The sequence below is a fragment of the Thamnophis elegans genome, chromosome 15 (genome assembly GCF_009769535.1).
Source record: "Thamnophis elegans isolate rThaEle1 chromosome 15, rThaEle1.pri, whole genome shotgun sequence".
Classification (NCBI taxonomy): Eukaryota; Metazoa; Chordata; class Lepidosauria; order Squamata; family Colubridae; genus Thamnophis; species Thamnophis elegans.
The window spans coordinates 41,022,055-41,038,091 of record NC_045555.1 but is presented as its reverse complement, the minus strand read 5'-3'; the positions used below and the strand labels follow the sequence as shown (position 1 = coordinate 41,038,091).

Here is a 16,037-nt window from a genome sequence, read left to right as displayed (position 1 = left end):
AATCCAGCTGTAATATAATCTAGTCTTCTCTACTTTACTATCTGTTACTCTTACCAAAACATGACAATTTTTGTAGCAATCAATGACAGCTGAGCAGCAAGAGGAATTAAACTAGTGGAAGAAAATGGACGTAGATTCTGAAGGTGTTTAAACAGAAAAAGAAATACATTTCACAGGTCAAATGGATGTTCAGGAAAAGTAATACAATTTGCCAAATTGCATCTGAATTACTTAGGCATATAATTATATGAATTGTTCAATGGGTAAAAGAGAGGCTGTGTTCTTCTATCAAATTTGGGGTGGAGGTCAGAGAAACCTATTTTAGAAAACTATGTTAGAAACTGATTTAACTGAAATCTGCTAAGAAGAAGTAGCATGGTGATGCCACTTCAGCTGATAAAATAGCCCTCTGAAAATCAGTAGCTGGGGCTTCTATCTGTTGATGTTACATCTTGGAAAGCTTAAAATTAGCAACACATCATCAAAGTGACTGAAACAGATTTCTGTAAATATTAGACTTGGGTGCTGGATCCGAGAACAGGGCAGCAAAGGGGTTGTGGGTAGTGCTTGGCATCATATTTCATGTTTCCTGAATATTGGGGGCATAACATTTGGTGGTTCAGGATAGATAAAAGTTCCCCTCGCTCACGTGTGCTAGTCGTTCCTGACTCTAGGAGGTGGTGCTCAACTCCGTTTCAAAGCTGAAGAGCCAGCGCTGTCCGAAGACGTCTCTGTGGTCACGTGGCCAGCATGACTAAACGCCGAAGGTGCACGGAACACTGTTACCTTCCCACCAAAGTTGTCCCTATTTTTCTACTTGCATTTTTACATGCTTTCGAACTGCTAGGTTGGCAGAAGCTGGGACATCACTCCGTTATGCGGTGCTAGGGAATTTGAACTGCCGATCTCAGTGTCTTAGCCACTGAGCCACTGCGAACCTTGGTTTAGGATACCCAAGTCCACATTAGCAAAGAAATCATCTTATGATTAAAAAGCAGATCAGAGAATCTTGCAGCAATTTTAAGAATTCATCAAAGCATTAGAACATCGGGTTTTGTGGATCATTGTTTAGTTCACTGGAGACAATGTAGGAGACAATCCTTTCTGATAAACTATATTGTGATTCACAGAAGTATGGTGGCACAACAAATATGTTTTATAAAATTTCATGAGATTCTTTGCTGTTTTAAAATATATATAGCACCATGTTACTAAGGGTGGTATATTTTATTTTATTCTTGGGTTGAGGAACTTTGGATTTATACTGTTAAATCCCTGGCATAATATTTGTAATGGCATCCCACAAGATCTGTTTAAATCCTATCTAAATACAATTTAAATCAAATGCTTAATTTTGATTCCTTGCAGCAAGCTACTTTTGTTATATGTTGTTACAGCTTTATTGGGTATCTTCTGTCTATATTGTATGTTGGAGATGGTTGTGCAATTATTGCAAAGCAATAATTCCTTCTACTTTTTCCATAATGAGACAATTCAGACTAAGATACAGCATCACTAAATGACCCAGCTTAAAAATTCAAACAGAAACTAAGTCCTGGTTAAATTATTGGAGATTTGATCATCTCAAGTCTTATTTTAAAAAAAAGCTGGATTATATTTTACATATTGAATAATTGAATGAGGAATCCATTTTATTCCATTTAGTGGTTTATTATTTAGGTTTAATCCAGTGCTTCTTTGGTAAAAGAAGCATGTATCACAGCAACTTCTAACTTAAAACAGTGTTCCTTGTTTATTTATTTAGTTGTTGAATCCTGCAAAACATACAGTAAGTTTACACCTTCAAAGGTCTACCCTTTAGCTGGATCTTGGTGGTGCCAATCTTGAGCGTTATTTTGAATTAAGCAGCTAATTTTGAACAAGTGCCACTGTTGATTATCTAAGCACTGCTAATTGCAGTGATTCCTTACAATGGAATTGTAACAGAATGGTGTAATGAGAAACAAATGTAAGACAAATATGTGCTTGGCTGCCCAAGAAATTGAGAAGAGATTACCACTAAATGCAACAAAATGTAACTAAGGAGATATTTAACTCACAATAAGGAATAGAAGTAACAGCTTTCTATCACCCAATACTGTTAGTATCTACAACCCAGAACTCGGATTGCTAAAGGTTCTCTAAGTTTTTTCATCACTTTGACTCTCCTTCATTTTACTGGAGATATCATCATTAATCCCAGAATCTGTTGCAATAGCTTGCTGTGCTATGATAGCCTAAGATGATACTTATTCAGAAAAAAGTGGCAACTCAACAGTTGAATGTAAGCTATGATAATTAGAAGATAGAGTGAGTCTTTCACACAAAAATATCACTTTGTTTTCATGCATATTGCCACATCTCAGTGAAAAAATACACTGGTTTATTGCTGTCTATATGTTTTATATGTTAAATCTACCATTTTTCTTTTGTTAGTGCAACACAACAGAATCAACGACACAATATATCAATAAGAAATTGATTGGATTCTTCTATCTACTTCCTTTATTATAAACAAAGGAAGGAAGGGGCTAAATTTCCATCATTCACAATAAACCACTTAGGAACCATGCAAAAAAAAAAGTATTTGCCTAGAACAACACCCAATATACAACACACTCAGTATGAATCCATCATTTGTTTTCTACTCCCCCACATAATCTTTGTCTGCCTCCTCCTACTGCAGTCTTTGTGAGAGACAGTCAAATGATCAAATACTAACCAACTAAGATGGAATAGAGTATTCCTGGGCGATCAGATGCAGGCTGGATGTTGCGATCCTGATCTATAGCTTGTATTGGTGGTGTAACATTGATTGGGTTTACCCGTGCCTGGAATGAAAATTAGATGTGTTACAGTGGTATTCTTACACAGATGATTTTATTTAATAGTAAGCCATGATGCTGAGTACATTAACAGGTAACAATTATAAACACAAGTAGTACAGTTGTATAAACATATCGGCTTGAAAAACTGAACATGAACTAACATATTAGTGCAATTTCAGGGCTACAAACCTATATAGATTGTCCACATATCCTTTAAGTACATAATGTAAGGTTAGACTGTGTTTGTTAAAAATCTATACTGTGTACGGGCTCTGGGAAGTCGGGGGGGGAGGGAGGTGGGGTGTTAGGGGGGAGGGGGGATATATACTATGTGTTAGATTTCAATGTAATGCGATTTCACATGTATACTGTTTCTCTTTAATTTCTCTGTAAAAATAGGACAAGCTGAATACATTGACATATAATAGAAATACACCAAGGGGAGGAGCAGTGGGATAGAAGAAAGAGGGGTAGAGAGGGCGGGAGAGAGGATGGGAGGGAGGGTGAGAAGGAAGGGAGGGAGTGGACTGGGAGAGAGGAATGGTAGAGGGGAATGATGGAGGGAAGATAGAAAGTTGGAGGGGGGCGGAAGAAAGGTGTATGGAGAGTGGAAGAGATATATTGGGTTTCTATTTTGGGGGGTATTGTTGACAAGAGGAATTGCTGTGATTATTGTTTAATGTTGTATGGCCCCGGCTATGCACAGTGTATATGTGACTATGAAAATGAAAAATAAAAACATTTAACTTTAAAAAAAAGTACATAATGTAAGGTATTTCCATCATAATGTTATGAGTTTTTCTAAACACAAAAAGGTGTTAGTGCATTATAATAGGGCATTATTTAGGTACACTGTATTTCTTTTGGGAAGGAGACAGAACTTTATTTAGCTATAAGCTAAATGCTGGAAAAAAATTACTCAAGTATTATAGAAAATAGATTTCATGGTAATTATTTAAATTATTCTCTTCCCCTCACTATATAAATTGAGATAATATGTTTTCAACTCAGTGATATATTTCACTGATATATTTTACTGGCCAATAAAGATGTCAGGGACTGCATATGCCCTCAAAGCCACCCTAATTCTCACATGTGTGCAAAGACAATTCTTCAAGCAATCAAAGGTTAAGATCATTAATGGAAATATAGACTGTCTTTTAGCTATGCAACTGACTGATTGGTACAGTGACTCTATTTTCTTGGAAAAATAAAGGATAATCCTGAAAAAGATCAAATCTGAAAGAGGTTTTTTAAGGGTTAAAAAAAAAAGGGTATGGAACTGCTTTACAAAGGAAAGTTCAAAAGCAAAGTCAAGGAAAACTCTACGAGAACATATATTCTAATAAAAAAAATCTAAAAACCATAAAAAGCTAAGAAGCAAATAATAGAAAGGATTTCTGCAATCAGATTGTGCATTAAGTGATACCATTTGTATGGTAAAAGTTAAATGGCCAAAATAAAGGACAAAAGTGACTTTTTGCAAAATGAATAAATCTAAATGACAGGTTTCTAAAATGAAGGACTGTCCTTTATAATAAAGAACATTATGTTCGCAGTACATGCTGAGAAAGAACCACTTGGCGATACAGTGACCTCTGGAATCATTAAAGTAGCCATAAGCTGCTTGCTTGCTTATAAATTATTGCTGGAAATCTTGAACATGTATATGAGAACAGCTATTATGCTTCACTATTAATTATCCACTATTTTCCTAATGGATAATTCAAAGAAAGGTGCTTCACACACCCACATACACCCACCCACACACACTCATTGTGAAACTCTTCTCGCTAAGATTGGTATTGCCTACTGTTGTATTTTACATATGGAACATAGAATTTTTTTTAAAAAATATACAGGCTCTAAATCCAAAAGTAATTTAACTGTGATCCCAATGTTGTAATAGATGTGATTTGATTTGATATAAGCTGCAATCAAAATACTGCTGTAGAAGAAGAAATACTCTCAAGGGGAAAAAAAATATCAAACCAGGAGAAAATGAGCTTTATCTGCATTTTTTCCTCTTGGAAATCTATTGCTGTATTTCAAAGCATGTATGCAAAATGAGCTATAAATTAAAAAAAAGTAGAGCAAAAACAAGTAATTATCCATAGCAGGCTTCTCTTGAATTTGGCATTATACACTTGTCACATAATGTGACAGAAAGATAAACTGTGAAATGTTTATTTAGAGGTAATAACATTGGAATACGTATGCTATAATTTTAAACTTCTATCACAACAACATTATCTTATTAGCAACTTGGAACTTTTTTTTAAAGTTAATGATTTGCCTTGACATAAGTATTCAGCAAAATTCTAACACAGTGTAGCCAGAGAAGATTAAAATCAATATTACTGATCTGATTTTTTTTGTTAACTATTTTTAGAGAATATGCTGACCCCAAAGCACAACTTATTACTTTTTAAAAAAAAGCAGTTTGTGTGTGTAGTAAATCTGGATAGTTTAAATAAACATAAAAGTAAAGGGTGGAGGAATTCACAGAATTTTGTGAACAACCACCATTACTCCACATTTTCCTCTGATTTACAAATAAATTGCATTTCATTTATTTTTTCTTTCTTAAAAGAGAGGGTTGGTTTGTTCAACTGTTTATTGGCGCCAAAGAAAGAATATTTTTTGCATATTGATTGGTAAAACTAATGGTGAAGATAATATGAAAAGAATCTGAACATTACCTTTTGAAAAAAAAGACATTAAAAAACCCTACCATTTCATTCTGTCATTGTCATGCATCCAGTTAAATAATTAGAACTTTATACAACTCTCTGCATCTTATAGATTACCCTGAAATTATTCAGTAAATGACAATATGCTACAAAGAATAAGACCATGAAAGAGCAAATTCTAATTTATCACTTTTTGGTTCTGATATGCAAGTCTAGTTTTCTCAATACACATAAACAAATATCCAAATATAGCAATGGGTATGCATATTGACACAGAGAAGGATTGAGATTCAGCTTTTTGAAAGCAACATTTCAGACCCAAATAGTTTCATTAGTTAAGGAACTAAAGGACAAATTTACATATTAACCATCCCTTGAATGAAAAGAAGGAACATCTTCCTCTAGTTGACCTTGGCAGGTCCATTTAGTTTTCTGGGCAATACTATGAAAGTGGATTTTATTGTCTTACATAGCGTGACCCGACAAAAGCGTGAACGTCATAAGCGCGCCGACAAAACCGCGGCGCTAAAACCGCGATGTCAAAAGCGCGTCGACAACAGCGCGCTGACAGAAGCGCGATTTAAGTTAAGGTAAGGGTTAGGTTTAGGGTTAGGTTTAGGGTTAGGTTTAGGGTTAGGGTTAGGGTTAGGTTTAGGGTTAGGTTTAGGGTTAAGTTTTGGGTTAGGTTACAGTGCGCTTCTGTCGGCGCGCTGTTGTCGGCGCGCTTCAGGGCTCATTCGTTGCTCCTTCGTCGCGTGGTTTTGTCGGCGCGGTTTTGTCACCGCGGTTTAGTGAGGCGCGCTTTTGTCGTTCGTGCATTTGTGGTGGAACCCTTACATAGTACAACATACACTATTACTGTAAAAACTCTAGGACAACACATTCCCAAATGGCAAACATCAACCTTTGAGTTTGCTCTGTGTTGCAGATGCTAATTTTTTTTTAAAAAAAATTCAACCAGGGATGAAATTCAGCAGTTTCTGACAGGTTCTGGAGAACCGGTAGCGGAAAGTTTGAGTAATTCGGAGAACTCTGGCTGGCCCCAGAGTGGGGTGGGAATGGGGATTTTGCAGTATCCTTCCCGCAGGAGTGGGGTGGGAATGGAGATTTTACAGTATCCTTCCCCTGCCATGCCCACCAAGCCATGCCCACAGAACCAGTAGTACAAAATTTTTGAATTTCACCACTGAATTAAACACATTAAAGTAGCTGAAAATTTGCATTATGTAATTCACAAAGAAGAACAAATTGAAAGATGACTATTAATATTAAACAAGTTGTTAGTGGGCACTTACCTAATACTGTCATGGATGCAATGATTACTTTATAGGCCAGTAGTACATTTGATCCACGGCCAACATGCCAACTTAAAATTTTGAGAAGCATTGTACTTTATATACTATTAAGAGATATAGAATAATCTTATCACTCAACGTTGCTATTATTTATGACTTAGTCCCAGATTACATTTTTGTTTGTTCTGGAATGATCAACAGGTTAGCAATAGCAATAGCAGTTAGACTTATATACCGCTTCATAGGGCTTTCAGCCCTCTATAAGCGCTTTACAGAGTCAGCATATCACCCCCACAGTCTGGGTCCTCATTTCACCCACCTCAGAAGGATGGAAGGCTTAGTCAACCCTGAGCCGGTGAGATTTGAACAGCCGAACTGCAGATAACAGTCAGCTGAAGTGGCTGCAGTACAGCACTCTAACCACTGCACCACCTCGGCTCTATTGGACCTCAAACAGGATACTTCTAGAGTCTGTTACTTTAGCAACAGTACTGCTCTAATTAAGTGCTAACACGGATGAGGAGACATCTGAGTAGCTTTTAGGGATAGAGCCACTTTCTCTGTCTCTCCATCTCTTCTCAGAACTTGGAGAAAGCATGTCAGCATGGCCTCACAGCAAGGCCTTAATATCAGCTGGAAAAGAGCTTTCTGAGTGGTTGTTTTTACAGCTCTACTGTGTGATCCAAAACAGGAGTGGACAATTTCACATGACTAACTGGGACTGTTGGGGATGACTGCCACCATCACTCCTTCTCTGCCACTGCTCCCACCGTATCCCCCACTGTTGTGACTCAGCAGAAGTTTGCTGTGAGTTGAGTCGGGATGCAGGATTAATAATGCAGCTGGGGCTCGTTAGTGTTGTCTTCTGGAGATAAAAGGACGGATGGTGCCACGCCCTGGTTGCAGAAGTCAACGTTCAACGTTCATTCATCGGTCGTGGTTTGTTTGTGAGAGACACTTGGATAAGTGATTTGCTTTCTGTAACCCTGATTCAAGGAGACCCTTGGAGAAGTGATTTGCCTTGTAAGAGAACTTTGTTTTTGTATTCTGTTATCTTCTTGCCAGAGACTTTATTTATGTTTATTTTGGGCTTGCAGCCAGTCTGAGCCGAGGACTGATAAAGTTATTTCTTTTTAAGTCTGTCTGACTGTCGTCTTTGAACGAACGGAGAAGGGGGTTCAGAACACCCCACTATCTACAACGCTGACACTGCGGGCCAGATAGGAACCACCCATGGGCTGCATGTGGTTTGCAGAATTTAAAATGCCCAGGTCTATCCTATAAGAATAACAAAAGGGTAAACCTTTCTTGAAATTCCAGTCCTGCCAATTGTGGGAGAGGCCACTATCAAATGCCCTACAGAATGCCTATTAGAATAGCAATAGCACTTGTATTCTGCTTCATAGGGCTTTATATGCAGGGGTGGGCTTCAAAATTTTTGGCAAGTGGTTCTCTGCCCAGTTGCTGGGTGGCCGTGACCTAGTCAGCCTCCTGCACCATGGTGTGTGCGTGGGGGGGAGTTTTTGCCCTCCCTGGGTTCCAGAGGCTTTCCTCGAGCCTGTGGGAGGATGAAAACAGCCTACCCAGGCTCCAGAGGCCAGAAACTGGCTCGTTTCTGGCCTTCCCGAATTTCTGTTTTTTGCCCTCCCTGAGCCTCCATGCACGCCGTGCATTTACCTGCATCCAAAATGGGCCACATGGGGACTCCTGGGAGGGGAGGGGCAGGGTGGGAGGGGCAGGGTGGGAGGGACAGCCAGGAGTGGGATTTGGGGGTTCTCTGAACTGCACAGAATCTTAGCTAGAGGTTCTCCCAAACCCCTGAGAACCACCAGCAGCCCACTCCTCCTTTTATAGCACTCTCTAAGTGGTTTACAAAGTCAGCATATTGCCCTCCCACAATCTAGAGTTCTCATTTTACCAACCCCGGAAGGATCGAAGGCTGATTCAACCTTCAGCTGGTTAGAATCAAACTGCTGGCAGTCGGCAGAATTAGCATGTAATTGTACATTCTAACCAGTCCGCCAGCACAAGCTTAACAACTCTTGCATGTCCTAATTATGCCATCAATGCATTTGCCACTTACTTATATTTATATTGAATATAAATTGAATATTTATAGACGGTAGCAAAGATTTGAGATTTTTTTTTCTTTCTTGGCTGCTCTCTATTAGTTGTTCAGATTTGTTCAACTCAGATATAGAGATTAGATAGATATTGTTGAAATGAAGGAGTTTGAGAAAGGGTATGAGTGACTTTTCTTGTTATCACTGCTCATTTTTTTTGCAGCAGCCGATTAGTAATTTGATAAATCAATACTTACTTTTAACTGCAGCATACTAAGTGGCTATAGAAGTTAAGATTTTGGTTTTCTTACAGGCAAAATAGCACTGCATAATAGGCAGAGAGGCTAGTAACCAGGTGGAAGGAGAAGAGTCTTGATCTGGGATAAGAGCAAAATACTAGACACAATTATTTCATTGCTGACTTCTGGCTGATCAGAAGTGGCAGGTGATAAGGTGAAGATTTGTCTTGAGGTCATGCCCTCTACAAATAGTGGGGCATATATGTGCTGCAGAAGAGACAGCATGTGGTAAGCAGGTTGTGATTCAGACTGGTGCAAAATACACAGGCTTTCCTTTGTGCCCCAATAGTTTACATGATAGATAATCCATCAAGTTGGCTGATTTTTTTGATAGCTGTTCTGGAACTCCTGACTGAATCTCTGTCTCAATTCCTCTCATCTATTGTTGAAGATACAAGACTTGGTCATAAATTCAGCTAACAAGATAAAAAGATATATATGTATGTGTTGTGACTCAGCAGAAGTTTGCTGTGAGTTGAGTCGGGATGTAGGAATAACAATGCAGCTGGGGCTCGTTAGCGTCGTCTTCTGGAGATAAAAGGACTGATGGTGCCACGCCCTGGTTGCAGAAGACAACGTTCATCGTTCGTTCATGGTTCGTCGTTTGTTTATGGAGAATTCAGTTCCGTTCCTGTTTGAGTTTGTGAGACACTTGGATAAGTGATTTTGCTTCTTGAAAACCTGGTGCTGTAAGAGTTTTGTTTCTGCATTCTGCTGCATAACCCTTGTTGCCAGAGACTTTATCTATGTTTATTTTGGGCTTGCAGCCAGCGTGAACCAGGACTGATAAAGTTATTTCCTTTTAAGTCTGTCTGACTGTCGTCTGTGATCGAGCGAGGAAGGGGGGTCAGAACATGTATGTATGTATGTATGTATGTATGTATGTATGTATGTATGTATGTATGTATAGGTCCTGAGCTTGAAATATCAGAATATGAAAACTGTGGAAAATTGTGAATGCTTCTATTTAGTTGGCCTTTGTTCTATATTTATCTTGGGAACAAAACCCAGTTTTACAAACTTGAGCCTTGACGCTGTGATATTGGATTGGATTCTGCTGCTATGCTGTCTTTCAAAATTATCATTATTGCATGCATGAATCAGTTTAATTCCCATATACCATTGCCTAAATTACAGGTTCTTTAAAGATTATTTCAGTCTATGGTGCTCGCTTTAAGAGCCGTGGTGGCACAGTGGTTAGAATGCAGTATTGCAGGCTAATTCTGCCGACTGCCAGCAGTTCGATCCCGACCAGCTCAAGGTTGACTCAGCCTTCCACCCTTCTGAGGTCGATAAAATGAGGACCCAGATTGTTGGGGTAATATGCCGACCTGTAAACCACTTAGAGAAGACTGTAAACCACTGTGAAGTGGTATGTAATTCAAAGTGCTATTGTTATTGCTACTCAGGTAATGCTTCGGTCAGGAATATTATGATCAATTACATTTTACTTATTACTCTGTCTTGTTTTTCAATATGCATTCATAAAAAATTTAGAAACTAAGAACTTGTAGCCATCAGCAGATAAATTTGATATGCTTATCCCATAATATGGTAATGAGCATATGGTAAGATTTTAAAACTGGCCATTGCATTTCTAGTCAATCAAAAACCTTAACATAATTCAAGTTAAGGTCAGAGAGGTCATTTTCTTGCTGTGCACCAAATTAAGCAGTAGTTTGAAGGTATCAATGTCCATTGACAATAGGGCTTACCTGAGATTTGTTGAACTATGTAGCCTACATCAGGGGTGGGTTTCAATTGGTTCGTGGCGGTCCCCGCGAACTGGTTGGTCGGCGAACCCGGAAGTAAGTAACTTCCGGGAACGGCGAAGGGCCCACCTGCCCGCCCGCGCTCCTTACCGGTCTTTGAAGGCTTCTGCGCTTCCACGCAGGCGCATGGCACATACAGCACCTGCGCGATTCTCCATGAGCAGCTGGATGCCACATACAGCGCCTGCTGAGTCTCCGCAAGCAGCTGGAGCATCACGCAGGTGCTAAGACGCATGCGTGATCTGCGTGCGTGCACGAGGACGCCGCCGGCCCCGTTCCAACCGGTTCGGTTGGAACGGGATTAGCAACCCACCACTGGCTTACATGCTTAGAAATGATGTCCTGGACAATGTTTCTCATTTTCAAATCATCATCATCAAAACCATTTTGCAAACAAGAGAATTCTGACTTCTTAAACCAACTCAAGGAATACTATTTTAACAAGCACCACACACCCCCAATCTTTATGTTTAATGACAATATTGAAGTGTTTGCACATCACATTTACAGCCTCTCATAGCTTGTGCCATTAAAAAGGCATGCTCTTTACTCAAGTGTAGATTTAAATACACTGAGGTGTTTCAGAATGATTATTGTATGTAAATTGAGACTGCAACTTCAGGGGTTTATGTTCAGCATCCTAGTTATCCTTTCTTTCCAAAATAATACTTGCCCTATAAATGTTTTTTTTCTATTTGAGAATACACATTCTACAGTGATTATGATCATTTCTCATTAGTGGGGAATCTGTGGGGTGAGGGTAGGGAACAACAACTCCTTAATATGTGTGTTTCTGCAACTTTCAGCGTTCCCTTGAAACTAATATTTCTCTTCTTGTCTCTGAATGGCCTCATTTTGGTTTTCCTGCTGTCAGCACTTCTCACTTGATTTTATTATTTGAAGAGGAGATTTTCGCATTACTAGAGGTTGTATTATTTCAGAAACTGCTTGCCACTATCTATTATAGTAAATTTTGAAATGCGAAGTGGCGCAGTGGTTAGGGTGCAGTACTGCAGGCCACTTCAGCTGACTGTTATCTGCAGTTCAGCGGTTCTAATCTCACCGGCTCAAGGTTGACTCAGCCTTCCATCCTTCCGAGGTGGGTGAAATGAGGACCCAGACTGTGGGGGCCATATGCTGACTCTGTAAACCGCTTAGAGAGGGCTGAGAGCCCTAGGAAGCGGTATATAAGTCTAACTGCTACTGCTATTTACAATGGAACAATTAAAATACAATAACGTAGTAAATTAAGAAAACCATTAATAAATACACTTTAAAAAGGGAAAAGGGGTGGGGGAAGGAAAAACACAAAATCCATTCATGCCATATTCCGAGAAGGTTGGGGTTACAGTGAAGAAATTTAACAGATTAACAGAATTGGAAGGGAGCTTGTAGGTCATCTAGTCCAACCTTCCACCCAAGCAGAAGACCTACACCATTTATGACAAATGGCATCCAGTCTTTTCTTGAAAGTTTCTGGTGATGAAGCTCCCACAACTTCTGAAGGCAACATCTGTTCCATGGGATGATTGCTCTCACTTTCAGAATTTTTTTTTCTTATTTCTAGGTTGAATCTCTCCTTGTTCAGTTTCCATCCATTATGCCTTGTCTGGCCTTAGGGTATTTTGGAAAGTAGCTGGACCCCCTCCTCTCTGTGGCAGCCCCTCAAATATTCAAATACTCAAATAAGTGGGTACTTCTCAAACAGTTCCTTGGGGCATGGTGGAGTGGACCAAATTTCTTAGCATATGCCATAGAGCCTTTCCTGAAAATATTAATGAGCCTTTAGATATGTAATACTGAGATTAGTTCACATATCTTAGATTCCACATTGCCTTTGGCATCAAAAGCAAAATCTTTAACATAAACATACATCTGTGTTCTGTCCCCCCCTTCACGGCTCTTAACACACGGCAAGACAGGCAAACTTAAAAGGACTTTTCTTTATCAGTTCACAGTTCAAACTGGCTTCGAGCCCAAAAAATAACATAAATACAAGTCTTTGACCAGATAACGTAATGAAAACAAATCTTTCTTACGGCAGCTCAATTTGAAGAAAATGAAAGCAAAACACTTCTTCCAAAAGTCTCTATGAATCAGGGTTACAGACATACACAGCACTTATCCAAGTGAATCTTACATTAAGCAATGCACTTCTCCAGTGTAGCCTTGAATCAGGGTTACAAGAAACAGAAAGCACTTATCCAAGTGTAACAAGCAATGTTGTACGAACTAAGAAACCCATGAAGGAACGACGTTGACTCCAGCAACTGGGGCCTTTTATCTCCAAACCTGCCTCCCACAAGCCCCAGCTGCATACTGAATCTTGATTCCGAAAAAACTCACAGCAGAACTGCTGAGTCACAACACATCTGTATATAGGTAGTCCTCGAGTTACGACCACAATTGAGCCCCAAATTTATGTTGCTAAGTGAAACATTTGTTAAGTGAGTTTGCCCCCTTGTACGACTTTTTTTTTGCCACAGTTGTTAAGTGAGTAATTGCATTTGTTAAATTAGAAACATAATTGTCAAGTGAATCTGGATTCTCCATTGACAGTGACGGTCATAAATATGAACCAGTTACCAAGCCCCTGAACCTTGATCATGTGCCAATAGGGATGCTGCAATGGTCATAAGTGTGAAAAACGGCCATTAGTCACTTTTTCCACTGCCGTTGTAACTTTGAACGATCACTTAATGAACTATTGTAAGCCGAGGACTACCTGTATTGGAATGAACAAGGTAGCAAATAGGATGGTGTTCTGTCCCCCCAATTCACGGCTCTTAACAAACGCAAGCAGGCAACTTAAAAGGAAGTCTTTCTTTATCAGTTCTCAGTTCAAACTGGCTTCGAGCTCAAAAATAACATAAAATACAAGTCTCCGACAAGAATGCAAAATAAAACTCTTACAAGCAATGCACTTCTTCCAAAGTCTCCACGAATCAGGTTTACATGAAACACCAAAGCACTTATCCAAGTGTAACAAGCATAAATCCCAATTAATAATCAAGCAATGTTGCACCAAACAAGGAACACACGAAGGAACGTTGACTCCAGCGACTAGGGCGTGGCAGCATCCATCCTTTTATCTCCAAACTTGCCTCTAACCAGCCCCCAGCTGCATAATGAATCTTGTATCCTGAAAAAACTCACAGCAGACATCTGCTGAGTCACAACAGGATGGTATAAAATTGCATCAGCTTTACTTATTCTTATGCTATTTTTGCCACTGTTCTTGTAAGGTTCTCAGGCCTTCAGGCCAGTGCTTTTAATTTTATTCTTACAAGAACCATATGTAACTATTAGGCCATTTGGAACATAGTCATTCAATAGTGATAGAGGTCTGAAATTGGCTTTTTCTAATAAAGATGTACAAAATATTTCAAATTGGAAGCTGTTTGGTTTTTTTATGAGCTTGGGATCCTGTGATAAAGTCACAGTACCATAGGAGAACGTCTGATGAATGATGAATACATTACAAAGTTTTGTGTTTTAAGTAGTCTGTGTAAAGGTAGTCCTTGTTTTGTAACTGCCTTGTTTAGCGACCATTTGCAGTATGGTGGTGATAAAAGAGTAATTTTGCAATAAATCTTTGCAATTACAACTTTCCGAAGTCTGTAAAGCAAAGAAGGCTGAAGTGAGATTGTAAGCGCAGTTGCAGTTTTACTTAGTGACTACTTTACTTAACAACTGAGTTGCTGTACCAGTTGTAATAATTATGGATTATTGTAACACGCTCTACATGGAGCTACCCTTGAAAAGCGTTCGGAGACTGCAGTTAGTTCAGAATGCGGCCGCGCGGGCGATATTGGGTGTGCCGAGGTACACCCACGTTACACCTATCCTCCGTGAGCTGCACTGGCTACCAATTGGTCTCCGGACTCAATTCAAGGTGTTGGTTATTACCTTTAAAGCCCTACATGGCTTAGGGCCAGGATACCTTCGAGACCGCCTGCTGACACATACCTCCCAGCGGCCAGCAAGATCCCACAGATTGGGCCTTCTTCAGATGCCGTCGGCCAAACAATGTCGGCTGCCGGGCCCTCGGAGGAGAGCCTTCTCTGTGGCTGCTCTGACTCTTTGGAACCAGCTCCCCCTGGAAATCCGGACCATACCCACTCTGATGGCCTTCAGGAAAGCCGTAAAAACTTGGCTGTTCCGGCAGGCCTGGGGCTGTTGACCTATTATTTGTATTTGTATTTGGTTTATTTGTATGCGGCCCTTCTCCAGGAGGGACTCAGGGCGGCGAACAACTCAGAGGGGAAAGGGAACATAAATAATAGTACACATAATTAAAATACACGAAAATCACACAGCCATACCAGTCGAGAGGGAAGGGGAACTCATCAATATAGCAATAGCAATAGCAGTAGACTTATATACCGCTTCATAGGCCTTTCAGGCCTCTCTAAGCGGTTTACAGAGAGTCAGCATATTGCCCCCAACAATCTGGGTCCTCATTTTACCCACCTTGGAAGGATGGAAGGCTGAGTCAACCCTGAGCCGGTGAGATTTGAACCGCTGACCTGCTGATCTAGCAGTAGCCTGCAGTGCTGCATTTAACCACTGCGCCACCTTGGCTCTTCAACCCCAGGCCTGACGGCACAGCCAGGTTTTGACGGCTTTCCGGAAGGCCTGGAGAGAGGTGAGGCTCCGCGGGGAGTTCATTCCAAAGGGCCGGAGCTGCTACAGAGAAGGCCCTCCCCCGGGTAGTAGCCAGACATCACTGTTGAGGTCCGGCCCCGACTAGAATGAATGTATGAGGGTGTTTGTTGTTTTAAATTGTTTTGTCATTATGTTTTTTTATATATATATATATATATTTCTTGTAAGCCGCCCGGAGTCCTTTGGGATTGGGCGGCATATAAAAAACCCCAAATAAATAAATAATAAATAAATTATACGAGGGCTACTTGTATGTCTACTTCCTACTCCTAGTCTGATAGAACTTTAAAGCTCTCTGTAAAAGAAAAAAGTGGTTCTGAGAAGATGCTCATGGGTTTCATGAAAAGGCAACTAGAAGTAAAAAAAAAACGGGCAGAAAAATGAAAATCAATGATCTAAGTTGTTATGTGCTGGCATGC

The 16,037-nt window shown here is 39.9% G+C and overlaps 1 protein-coding gene across 1 annotated transcript in view; it reads right to left on the bottom strand.

Annotated features, from left to right (window-relative positions):
• Positions 1-16,037, bottom strand: part of PCDH15 (protocadherin related 15) — a 532,120-nt gene that overhangs the window by 276,239 nt on the left and 239,844 nt on the right. Inside the window, exon 9 of the mRNA XM_032231542.1 lies at positions 2,723-2,831. Coding sequence (XP_032087433.1) covers positions 2,723-2,831 — 109 coding nt within the window. The remainder of the gene's footprint in view (positions 1-2,722; positions 2,832-16,037) is intronic.